Source organism: Candoia aspera, chromosome 3, assembly GCF_035149785.1.
Source record: "Candoia aspera isolate rCanAsp1 chromosome 3, rCanAsp1.hap2, whole genome shotgun sequence".
NCBI lineage: Eukaryota > Metazoa > Chordata > Lepidosauria > Squamata > Boidae > Candoia > Candoia aspera.
The window spans coordinates 186,691,246-186,704,513 of record NC_086155.1 but is presented as its reverse complement, the minus strand read 5'-3'; the positions used below and the strand labels follow the sequence as shown (position 1 = coordinate 186,704,513).

Sequence of the window (13,268 nt, the reverse complement as noted above, 5' to 3'; positions counted from 1 at the left end):
GTTTGTTTTCTAAATGTGGATTGGGAATGTTAAAGCCCTATTCTAACACACTGAGTTTGCAAACTTTTCTTAACTTAGTTCACTTCAGATGTGTTAAGATTGCTGGTTGGGAACTCTGGGAATAGCAATCCTAACACATCTAGAAGACCTAGGTAAGAGAAGGGTGCTCTGGAGCATTCCTCAATTTTTTTCCCCCTGGATTAGATTCCAAATTGGTTCATTATTAGCCTGGCTCTGATGATGGCAGGAAAGCATAATAATTCTCAAAGCTGAATTAAATGTTATGGGATAGGAGATAGGGGTTATAGCATTTCCATGTCTGGCTTTTTCTCCAACCTAATATTCTCCCGATGTATTGGATTTCTGATCCAATGTCCTCCAGCAAAGTTGGCCAATGGCACAAGGTTAGGGAAGACAACCATATCAGTTCTAATCAAGTACAATAAACTTTAACTTTATTCCCATCAGTTGTGGCCTCCCAGAGGCAGAAGAAGTGTTTGAACATCATTTGGTTAGGATCAGAGAAGAAATAATTGTTAATGTGTTCAAAGCCCAGGTCCATATTCCCCTCTTCTATGAAGCTCACTAAGCACCCTGAAGACTGTCACTCCCTATTTATATAGCTGTATTGCAAGGCATGTTCTTCCACTCCAATACTGTATACTTAAACTGGATCTCAGGCAGCAGACCTCTCCATCACTGTCTTATTAATCGATCTTGCTAGAGATTGAGCGTGGGTCCTTCTGTGTGCAAAGTTTGATATCTGTAGCCCCTCTGACAGCCTAGCCAAAGTTATCTGAAGAATAAAAGGGAGTGATGGTAGTGTGTATCTTAAGACTGGGGAAAGAGGCTGTTGCTAGGGCCTTCCCTACATACAAAAGTTACAATTCTTGGGGCTTTCAAAAAGGCAGATAAGGGGAAGGCATAAATGTAGATCACAAAATCCTGTAAGGTATGGAAAATCTAGATCACCTTTTCTTCCTCCATAAATACTAGAACTCAGGATCATTTGATGAAACTGCTAGGGAAGAAATTTAGGATTGAGAATGAGGATCTTTAATTGCCCTAAGATAGAGAAGTGTGGTCAATTAGCTCAGACAAGTTTAGAAGGGAATTAGATATCGTCAAGAAAGGCAGCCTTCCCCAATCTAGTGCCCTCCAGTCAGCCTTGTGAGGTAGTCCAGACAAGAAGCATACCCAGAAGAACTAGCTCTACCTTATTGTAAAGTTACATTAACAGAATCTTGCAAGTCTGAAAGTACATTTCTCCCGTCACCTTTATAGCCCAAAAAATTAGGGAGGTCCCTTCTGAGATGTTTGCCATGCCCGTATTCCTTCTGCAGGCTCAGCTGCCTCTTATCCAACCATTGCCATGGCTGCAGCTCTTCCCCCTGTGTCCCAAGGTCATTCCCACATACTATTACACCTCCAGAAGTGCTAGGATTAGCATTCTCAGGATTTACAGCTCTTTGACCTTGTCAATTAGGAATTCTGGGAGTTGTATTCCTAGAACATGTGGAGGGCTTCAGATTGGGAGAATGATATAGGAGATGTCTGCCAATGGCCACTACTATAATTGGTTTTAGAGGTCTCCGGATTATCAGCTCCACAAGAGTGGAGAGAGTTATGGCCTTCATGATGGGTTCTCAAAGGCATCTGGTTGATTACTATGGGAAGAAGGACCTGGACCTTTTATCTGATACAACAAAGTTCTTACATTTCTGTGGCCTAACTTAAATCATTTAGCACAGTGGTAGTTGAGAGAAGATCTGAACCAAGAATTTTACAACTCACACTTTTTGCCATTACTTGGTCCAGTCTTCAAAGAATAGCTTGCAGACAAACTTAATGCAAGACTTATTTTAGTGGACCACCTGTTTTTGCTTTTTGCAGCAACTTCACACATTTGTGTTGGATTTCCTCAGACTGACATTGGAACAAATATAGCTAAAATCAGAGGAATTGCAGTGACTTTGAAATCTTGACTAATCCATGAATATGCAAATTTTAAAAAGAATCTGGATCCATAGGACTGCTCAGTAATTGCTAAAATAGCCACAGTCATTCCTAATGGTTAAAACAGACTAGAAACTGGACTTTAACATGGTACCAAAGGGCTATTTTGGGATATCATGTTATTTAATCGGACACTATCTTCTGCAGGATGAAGACCTTTGCATTCAAATTGTGATAATTTCTTAAGACATACAGTAGTAGATTTTCACCATTTTTTAAATGTACTTTAATAATACACAAACCTAAAAAGATGGGAAAGCTTGATGGCCAGAAAAAGAGGTGTGATTCCTCGTAAAATGAAATATATTTGTTTATCTTTAAATAACCAGTGGCCACATTCGTTCTGATAAAATTAGAATATAATGTACAGTTGCATGCAAAAGTTTAAACCGCCCCCCCCATGTCAGATTGTAGATGTCAACGGATCCTTAAGTGATAAGGTAACCCAACCTTTACATGTTACACAATGTTTCTGCAAATTTTAATGTATACTTAGATAAATGTGCAGTTGTCTACAGATTCAAAACAACAAAAACAATGAATATGGCAGGTGCAGAGAACTGAACACCTTTTGGGTCAGTACTTTGTAATACCCCTGGCAGGAATAACAGCTTCTAAATGTTTCCTGTAGCTAAGAATCTGTCTTAGCTATTAGATAGAGAATTATCTATCCTAGTTTTCACATTTTTCCTCACTCTTCCTTTCAGAACATTTCTATCTCAGAAATATCTTTACTCTCATAGCAAGTACTAAATATCTGGTAAACTAAGTCTTGCCACAGATTTTCAGTTACATTCAGGTCCAGGAACTGTGAAGACCATTCCAAAGCTTTATCCTTCTTTCTTGTAACTAAATGCTTCATGATTGATTTATCTTGCTGCAGTGATATCTTTCTTGTTTAGTTTCTTCACTAAGAGTGGGACATTAGCTTCTAGGGTATGTTGAGTTGAATCCATTTTTCCTTCCATCTGCACAATATTGCCTGTGCCACTGGCTGCCACACAACCCCAAAGCATAAATGGAGCCATCTTCAAGATTAACAGTTGGTAAGAGGTTTTTTTTTCCTTGAATTAGATCACTCTTTTTTTTTCTCCAAGTGTATCTTGTGTGGTTATGGCTGAACAGTTCAATGTTTGTTTCATCAGTCCAAAGCCCTTTTTTCTAAAATATTTCAGGCTTATCACATTTTTCTTTTGCATATTTTAGACAATGACTTTTGTGATGAGGTTGGAGAAAAGGTTTCCTTCTGCTAAGTCATACAGGTAACTGTAAAAGCAACACTGTGTGGTGAACAGCTATTTCAGTGTCAGCTAAAGTTTTTAGCAAGTCATTTGCAGTGATTTGTGGGTTGTTTTGCAGATCTGACCCGTTTTCAGGCAGTGGTAGCAGATTTTTCTTCCAGATCTTGCTTTGACATCAACAATTTCATGTAACTATTTTCTCACAGTTGAAATTGCTAGCTGGAAGCATTTAGAGAATTTTTTTATAGCCTTCCCATGCTTTGTAAGAGTGAATTAACTTTATTTTCAAATATGCAAACAGCTGCTTGGAAGACCCCGTAACTTGAATAGACAGAAAAGTAATCACAATCTAAGAGGTTAGAAGCATCAAAATATATGTTGATCTGGGGAATTGTCTGCTCTGGGTCACTTGTAAGTCTAAAGAGTCAATAATCTCTTTGGGCCTTATTAATAACTTTTTTTTTAAGTAGCACTGAATCAACTGGAAGGGTATCCAAACTTCTGCACTTGCTCATTTCACTGTTTTCTCATTTCAAACGATTGCATATACATAGTATGTATGTATTCTAAATCACAGAAAGGTGTGTTTAACTTTGTACCATGTAGAGGTTAGGTAATTTTCTGTCCTTTTAGTGGTTCATGAAACCATTTGACCAGAGATGCCTAAACTTTTGCATGCCACTATAATTATTCTGATGTTGAAAGCATTGCAAATACGCACATATACTTCCATGCGCATGCACAATATCCAGTAGCTTAAAATGGCCCTGTAAGTTACAACAGAATCCTTAGTCACAGAAACAGAAGACTCTGTGTTTTAGATCTGATTATCATTTTAGATCTCTGCCCAATTCTTTTTTCCAAGTGGATCTGTACTGCTTTGGATTTAATCCTGATTTTTATTTTTTATTTTTTTAAAGATAAATATGTATAAGTATTATACAATACTTCATGCTTTTTTCCCTTGGTAAAATCAGCTTCAAAGAGAACAGGTGATTACTTGGAGATAAGCTTCAATGTGAGTTTTTGGTAAGTAAATATGCATAGGATTCCACTGGATTTCTGAAAGATAGGTATTAATTTAAGTTTAGGGTAGCTTTCCCTAAGATGGTACCTTCCAGATATGTTGAATTACAACTCCTCTAATTCCCAAGGTGCATTAGTGTAGTCTAACACACCTTGAGAATGGCAAATTAGGGAAGGCAGTATTAGAACGTGAAGTGTGGGGTGGGGGGAATAGGGCTCTTGTGATGTTCATTATATGACAATACATTATTAAATAAAATCTCCCTTGAGTTATTTCTGAGGATTACATAGAGACATTTATGCTGTTTTCTTGGCAGAACTTCCAAGATTTTTCTCCCAGTCTCATCTACACCTTTGGCATTTCCAGATGGTCTCCCATCCAGATGCTAAGCAGGCCCGTTAGCTTTTTCAAGATCATCCAAGGTCAGCTAGGTGCTGCCACCTGCTACGTTTTTTAAAATCTTCTTTAAATAGATGTAGTACAGCAGGGTTCCTCAACCCTGGCAACTCTAAGCTGTGCAGACTTCAACTCCCAGAATTCCCCAGCCAGCAAAGCTTCTGGGAGTTGAAGTCTGCACAGCTTAGAGTTGCCAAGGTTGAGGAACCCTGTAGTACAGGATGAGTTGATTTCAGAATACAGTGTTGAAATTCCTAAAAGCAGATAACATGTCTTGGACTTTAAATTCATATGGATGTGACATTGACATTCTTCCCACAGGTTCTTGAATCAAGCAGTGGAGATCTATGGTTCAACAGCAGTCAGCCCACTGAACTATGTGCTCTCTACTCTTAGTTCTATCCTGGCAGGTAGGTGTCGACCAAATAAAGCCATCAGTCCTTTTTTCCCTTCTCCACCCAGACTTGGGAATAAGAGGGGAGACTCCTTGTGCCTGGAGTTTTTCTAGAATCCTGCACTCTTACACAGTACCCTTCCCCACAACCTAGCACCCTCCAGATACGTTGGGCCTGTAGCTCCTAGAATTCCAAAGCATCATGTCCATTGTTCAGTGGGAATGGGAGTTACAGACCAATAATATCAAGGGCAGAAGCTGAGAAACGCAGAGGCACACTGGAGCAGGCCCAGCTCTCAGGGCTGCCTATTAACTTTGACAGGAGCAAATAAATGAATAGTAATTTTTAAAAAGGGTAGCAAGGGAAGATGGAAAACCTCTTGCTTCAAAAGGTGTTGGGATCTTACCATAACGTTTTCCCCAAAGTGATTGGTTGACAGCTGATAAGGACGCTGGGGTGCTGTTCCACTGGAAACAAAACCACAATCCCTAGGCTAGCTAAGGATGGTTAGTTTCAACAGAGACTGCAGGGGGGTAAAAATTGAATTATAGGCACCGGTTGGGGGGGTGCTTCAGTATGTCCCCTTGTGCATTGTACACAATGTTCATGACCAGGGTTCCCGCAAAGACCTGGGACCTCTCTCTCTCTCTCTCCACCTCCCGTCTTCATGATAAAAAATTTCCCTTGGGGACATGATGCAACCAGACATAAGCATTTCTTACGTTCCATGATCATCATCGTCATAATAAAAGATTAAACTGTACTTATCTCTGCCATTGAAATTGGTGCCTTAAGAGGACTTATTTGTTTCTGGAACATGTCTAATGTCTGAAGATCCATTTTGAGTAGGACAACTGATTCAGAGGGCACAGAAGTCTGAATGTAATTTTCTCAGCCCCGATGGTCTCCATCTATCTTGCTTTATTGGTTTATTACAAGTGTTTGCAGTGACACACAATAAATGTTTTTCTAATACGCATTGTGTTCTCCCATTCTCTGCCTGCTGAAGTAATTTCAGCATTAAAGCCATTGCCATCCAACCATGTGCTGAAGCAGCCCTATTCTGTTTCAACATGCTATATTTGTAAGGCCAAAAAGAAGAAATTAGAATGAATCCAAGGTCATTTTAAGTTAGTAAATTTATCCTGGGTGATATGAAGTGGATATGATTGAAGAGACTCCAGTTCCCAAGCACTGTGTGCTGAGGTAAGACAGAAGCGAGCAAATTGGGACCAATATACTGCATTTTCAGTGAGCCAAAAAGTTATTCTTACTCTAAATTTTATGATCCCTTTAACACACACTGGGGTCTGTTCTGTCATTGGTTTGTTCAAGAGATTTCCATACAGGAATTCCATTATTTTATATGGATTACTTATTTGGAGCACACCAAAGTTTGAAAATACAGATTGGTTCAGCAGCTGGGTTAAAATAGGCCTGTGTTATTTGATCCGGAGGAAAGATTTACCCAAAACAGCTGTAATGATGTAACCAAATGGAGAATTTGATTCTCTCTGCTTCTGGGCCAGCTCCTAAATATCTTTACTCATACTGAATTTGACCTGAATAAAGTCCCATTAAAAATTGAAATGAAGCAACTTACTTATAATGCCTGCATGCCATGTTTGTTACTGGGAAACTTATCATTTCTATTAAGGAATGGCCATATACAAGAAGTCTTCTGCAGAACAGCTAACATTTGGAAAGGCTCCTAGTTTGCTGCATGCATCCTTGCTAGCTACATGCATCTGTTGGTCCCTTGGTAAATGACAGTAGCATGGCAGGAGGGAGGGGAGAATAAAGTCGAGAAGACCATTGTGGCGACACGAGCAAAGCCACCCTGCTGTGACCACATCTTGATTTTTTTTGACACACCGCCCAGGGATAAATAACCAACAAACCAGAAGCCACAAAAATAGGCATGTGTTCTCACTTAACCATAATCATTACTGTGGCTCAGGCATTCTGTCATCTGGATTCTGCAAAACTGGCCATCTAAAATTTAGCATTTGGTCCTGCACTACCAAATAATTGAATGATTTTAAGTGGATATCAAGTGCCACGCAATCTGTGGACAAGGCAGAGAAATTGCACAGTTAAAAGCTCATTTGGAGCCTCCCTGAATGATTCGAATCATAATTATCCATTCAGTCATATCTGACCAATTCTTTGAATTAGAGATATAACCAACTGGATTTGTAATTTCAGGGTAGAATTTATCCCCATTTATTCAGGCTGAGAATGTTCTTGACATGTTAGCCCCATTCTCTTTTTTGAACTCATTTTTGAGATACATGCCTATGATGTCCAGCATGCTTGCGATCTGGATATCCTTTACAAACGTCCAAACTAGATTTTATGGTACTTTGATCACTGTTTCAACATCTCATATTTTGTATTAGTCCTGGGAACCTCTTTGAATTACATTCAGGATTACGTTCCTACTATCTGATTCCAGGCCCAGTTGTTCTATGGTACATTTATAGGGCATTCAAAACTTGTACTTGCTACCACAGGACACATCTTTGTCCAGTTTTTGCAAAGATAATTGATTACTTTGAGTACAACTCTTTCTCGTTGGATGATTTTCTGAACCTCTCACAACTGCCTTTATAGGTTGCTCAAGGAGGTGATCTTGTATCCCCAGTGCTACATAACTTTTTGGGCCTGGCAGTGTTAATCAAAATAGCTTTTGATGCTTATCAGAACAGTGGCCCTCCAGATGTTAGACTCCAACTGCCATCAGCTTCAGATAGCTTGGCCAAGTTAGAGATGATGGGGTTTGTAATCCAGCAACATCTGGAGAGCTATTTATTTCATGCTCTGCAGTAGAGGAGAAAATCATTGTGAATTTTCTTCAATTTCAGAAAACAGAAACAGATTATAGGGCTCAGGTCTAATTGCAGTAAATATTCCTTTTAAATTAAGATCTTGTACAATACTGATGGAATTTGAATTTTTGAAACAATTCTTGCTCTGATATTTTTCTGGAATAAGAAACTATTTTCTATACTCGATTAAAAAAAAGCACTAGTGATAAACTTTTCTGACATTAAATGGTATCTTTTATTTCTAAATTAGATGTTATCTTACCTTCCCAAAATAGTGTCTTAGTTTTTGCTATTTCCAAAATAAAATAGTAATTAACTATTGGCTAAATTGAAAAACTAAGTTCAATAACTTTTCTTAATGAACTCTTTTTTCTCCCAGGCTTTCTTGTGTGAATGTTGGATGAATGTTTTTGGTTCTGCTTTTGTTTTCAATTCTTCCTTCCTTTTAATTGTATGGTTTTTTTTAAAAAAACATTTTAGTTTATTAAATCTATTGTCTATTTTATATTTTGTAAATCAGTTTGAAATGCTACTGTGTAGGACCTATTTTAAATATACAACATTCTTTAAATGCAGTCAGCTATTTGAGTAAAGTGTGAATCATTCACGAGCTGGAAGTCTTTAATGATTTGGTCCTAAGGCAGGGGTCCCCAACCTTTTTGGGTTGGTGGGCAGATTTGGAATTTTGAGGACATCTTGCACATGTTCTTGCCAAATGGCTGCTGTGAAGGCTTGCCCATATCCAAAATTACTGACATTAGGAACAAAAGTAGTGTTAACATGCTGATTTCTAGACTGGTCTTAATCACTGCCCCTTGTCTCCTCCCTCCTATTGGATGCCCCATGCAACCTCTGCTGATATCCTTTTTCTGGGCAGGTGAGTGCATTTTCTAATAAAACACTGGGTTTCAGCAGCCCTGATCATCATTCCCAACTTTAGGAATGTTTATGGGGCCCATAACCTCTGCAACTTGCTAGCTTTCCCATTTTCCCCCCTAAAATAGAGGACTACGGTTGACCATTAGGTGACAGGAAAGAGATACAGAAAGCCCTAACTCTTTGCTGCCATCTTGTGATGGTAGGGGAGGGACCCTGTGGCCTCCAGGTGAGGCCCTAATAAATAGGAGTCCTTGGAGTTTCTGGCATATTTGAAACTCATGTTTTGTTTTGTTTTGTTTTGTTTTACTGTATTTACCTTATATCAATAGTTACAGATCTGTACAAATAAGATTGCTTTTAACTTACTAATACTTAAAATGATAGTTTTACCAATTGTTGTGGTACAGTTTACTAAATGTGATAGCACACAGAAACAGTACAGACAGTTCAGTTTTTTATGGCCTAATCTGCATTGTTAGAATTGTGCCCTGCATTGGCCAAAGAGGATAAAAAGACAGCTATAGCTTCATGATCCTTTAAGCAACAAGAATGGATGGCATCCAGAAGATGTCAACGCTTTGAGGTACACCAGACTAGAAAACCAAAGTTATGTACACCGGTGCTACTTTTATTATAAGGTTGCAGTAACAGAATCTTGCAAGTCTGAATACGCTTCTCCCTCTCCCTCCTGTTATCTTCAAGAGAACTAGGGAGGCTCAAGCCTGAGGTGTTTTCTCAAATTACATTTCTGCCTCGGACTCAAATTTCTTTTATCTGTTTTACTGTTGTCTTGGTTTCAGATCTTCCTATTCTTCAACGTTTTTCTTTACAGAAGACCATGTGCATTCTTCACATGCCCTGGAACTTTTTGAGCTGGGCATTCTTGCTACTACCTCTTCTGTGGTAGGAAATGCCGTTCTCCAGATGACTGATCTGTGTCAAATAACATTCGATATGGCATAGCTGGAAAGGAAAATTAACACATTTCCTGCATGAATAAAGAAGTGTAGTAGTAACAGAAGCATCTTTTGGAATCTGAAATAGATACAGGTAGTCCTCATTTAGTGATTGCAGTTGGGATCGGTAACTGAGTTGCTGAGCAAAGCGGTTGCTAAGTGAAAAATCATGACAGTGACTGCTTAGAATTTTACTTCAGCCTCTGCTTTACAGTGTCCAAAGGATACGAACCCAAATGGCCGGTTGAGCCCAACAGTGGGGAAGGTTTCCAGAACTGGAGTAAAAGGGCAAATCTTATAGCCCTTCCTCCCTGCCCTTGGGAATGCTCACCCTGACACTGGTATTTACATTCATTGGAGAGGAAGGGATTACAAGAGAAAAAGCAGGCACGCAACAGGGAATACACATCAAAAGGAATATGCTGATGCTGGCTGTTCGCTTAGGGGCTCCCTGTGAGCTGTTTAGGAGGCAAAAGAAAACCTTTAGTGTGAAACTGATTAGGGTCTTGTCAGTGTCAGGCAGCAGCACAAGCCCCCCAGGGTTCTAATCAAGTAGTTACGGTCACAGAGCTGAGCTGCTTAACTTGTTAGCGCTTTTTAGGGATGCGCTGCATTGCAGAGAAAACCAGCTCAGGAAGAGATAACTTCTTTAGGCAATCCCTCCGTTCTGCGAGGAGGAGGAAAAAGAAAATAAAAATGGGTCAGGACAGTGCGTACTGACTGACTGTGATGGCAGACGCAGAGGCACTGCAAAGGTCATAAATGTGGGCATTGGTCGCAAAGTTACTTTTTCATCACTGTTGTAACTGAATGGTTGATAGCTTGATACATAGTGATAGACTGATATAGATATGACATTTTTGTTTGTTGGTTAAAGCTGGAGGAAATGTCATTGCTGTCAAATGTAACTGCCATTCAAGAGATGCTGTTTTGGGTTTTGTTTCAATCCAAGGAGCCATATTTTATCAGGAGTTCCAAGGTGCAAGCTTCCTGAGTGGTTTCATGTTTCTCTTTGGGTAAGTAATTTACTTCCAAAATTATGCTCAGGTTCTTTACATTAAGAGAAGGAACAAAGATGAACAAGTTCCATATAATGGCTCAAGTCAGTCTGTAGTTACAGAGGGTAATCTGGGCTTGCCTGTCTGACTACAGCTGCTCATGCTAGAGCAGTGTTTCTCGACCTTAGCAACTTTAAGATGTGCGGACTTCAACTCCCAGAATTCCCCAGCCAGCCATGCTTCTGGGAGTTGAACTCCACTCATCTTAAAATTGCTAAGGTTGAGAAACGCTGTGCTAGAGAATAGCTTTAATAAAGATCACACGTGGATTTTATTTTATTTTATTTTAATTCCCTATATGAATGGGAGTTTTCATCCATCAATTAAACTGGGCAGATTAAGCATTACAAACAATTTAGGGTGCATTAATAAATAGCACAGGAGAGATAATGAGAATAAAATATATTAAAACCACTAATACGCATAAAGTAAAAACAAATTATCAAACTGCCAGGGAGATGTAGGCTCTCTTAGCTTAGCCCTCCCAAAGATATTGTCCTGGAAGCTAGGAGGGCTTTATTGCTGAAGATTTTCTCAAAAGGGACTCCAGCTAATGTCCCTTGTAGTCACTTATTTCACTTCGCAGGGCAGAGGCTGCAGAATAATGTCCAAAGTATGTTTCTCCAGTCCAGGACTACTCAGCAATTATGGATCTCTTCTGATGGTTGAAAAAACATTAAAAAGCCAAAATGCCAATCAAGTCATAGGGAAATAAAACCAAAAATCACATAAATGCCACCCAAAGGCAACATTTCCATTTCTGAGCAGCTTGTAACATTATCCAGTGTTACTCAGAGGTGAAACTCCAGCAGCTATCAGCAACTGAACCAATGGATACTCATCAGTTAAATTTTGAAAAGTGCATCTCCAAGATAAAAAGGCTTAAGGCTTTTCTGAGATTACCAATAGCAGATGTATTCCAGTTATACAAAACAGCCTTGCCCTGTTACCTTCTAGGCATACTGGGTTTTGGTGGCATGAGAAGAACAGGTCTGACTTGAGAGGTATTATGAGTTAAGGGCACCCTTGTATTCAGCCCACCATTCTTGGAGGCTGACTGAGGTGGTGTTAGCTTTATCCTAGATTACACCCTACGTGGCCTAGATAAGCCTGGCTTCCAGATCTTTCAGCAATAGAGGGAAGCCCACGATAAGCTCCAGTGGTTAGGGGCTTCGTGTCCAATCACACCCAGCCAACATGGCCAATGGACTTGTAGACCAAAACATCTGGAAGACAGACGGTTGAGGTTGCATGAATGTCACGAGTTTGACAACTCTTCTGCAGGTGTTCTCTGACGTTTATTGGCGTTTTTATAATAGCCCGGAACAGAAGCAAGGAACATTTGACAACTTTTTATATAGACTGTGGACACATTCCTGGTAAGTCAGAGTCTGGAAATATTTTGTCTGTCATTCCTATTCACAAAGCTGAAAAACAACCATTAGCGGGATGGCTGAAGAGAAAAACCACATCAGAGACCAAATCATTTTTAATAAAAATTACTTTTCACTTAATTTCTTTTCCTATTGCCAATGCCCTTTTTTTAAAAAAAAATCTTGAATTATTTCCATCCCATTGCCACAGTCTATCACAGCAAAACAAAGTGAAGCCTATAGTGAGAAACCTTTTAAAAGGAAAATAATTAAACATGTTGGATTTGATCTATCATAGTTGCTCCGAGCATTTTTTTATTGTTATTTTAATCCCACAGGGAAGAAGAGCAGCAGCACAATACAGCCAGACTCCAACAACCCATCCTATGGTTCTTTATGTAAAGGAAGTACCTCTGTTAAGACGCCAATCAAAGAGTAAAGAGAAATTCCCAATGGAAAAAAAAATCTTCCATTTCTCTGTTCTGCATTCACCACACTTTTATCACCCGTTAATTATGTATCAGATTATTTTATCCTCGCAGCTCTTGGGTTTGTTTTTGTTTTTGTTTTCGTAAGCTTCCAGGATCCCTTGACTACCACAAATACGTTGCAGTATAAGCCAGTGATGGTGCCTGAAGAGGAGTGAGTGGCCTGTTAAACGGAGTTGGGTGTGTCCCTTTAGGCCATTAATTGTGCTGACGTTGCTTATCCTTTGCAGTTCTTGGGCTGAGTTAAATGTGCCACAGGGTTTCCGATTGCTAGAGTTATGCAAAGAGTCTTGTTGACTGCCACTTCACGGGAGTAGTGGGAGGAGAGTAAGTCAGAATCATGCCTGAGCTTATGTATGCAAGAATACATGTTTATGCTCCAATGCAACTCATCAGCTAATTACAGTTTTAAAAGTTGTGCCAAATGAAATGAAACGCGCGCACAGTATTTCTCAGCCCTGCTCTTGTTTACCTCACAGCATTTAGAAGGAAAGCTTGAAGCAAACTTTTCAGCACGCTACACTATTTTTTAAAAATGCAGTTCTTCCTGGTAGTGTGATTTGTTCCAATTACAGTATGTGCTTATCAATAGCAGTGGACAAACAGCA

General features: G+C 39.4%; 1 protein-coding gene across 4 annotated transcripts in view; it reads left to right on the top strand.

The window, feature by feature from the left end:
• NIPAL2 (NIPA like domain containing 2) overlaps positions 1 to 12,622 on the top strand; it is a 37,835-nt gene extending 25,213 nt beyond the window's left edge. For 2 of the 4 annotated variants that reach the window (XM_063299538.1, XM_063299542.1), the window contains exons 8-11: positions 5,002 to 5,090; positions 10,694 to 10,757; positions 12,084 to 12,178; positions 12,511 to 12,622. In XM_063299538.1, the coding sequence (XP_063155608.1) occupies positions 5,002 to 5,090; positions 10,694 to 10,757; positions 12,084 to 12,178; positions 12,511 to 12,611 (349 nt within the window). In that variant the 3' untranslated portion in view covers positions 12,612 to 12,622. The remainder of the gene's footprint in view (positions 1 to 5,001; positions 5,091 to 10,693; positions 10,758 to 12,083; positions 12,179 to 12,510) is intronic. The other 2 variants (XM_063299540.1, XM_063299541.1) reach the window with 2 other exon arrangements.
• The last annotated feature ends 646 nt before the right edge of the window (positions 12,623 to 13,268 follow it).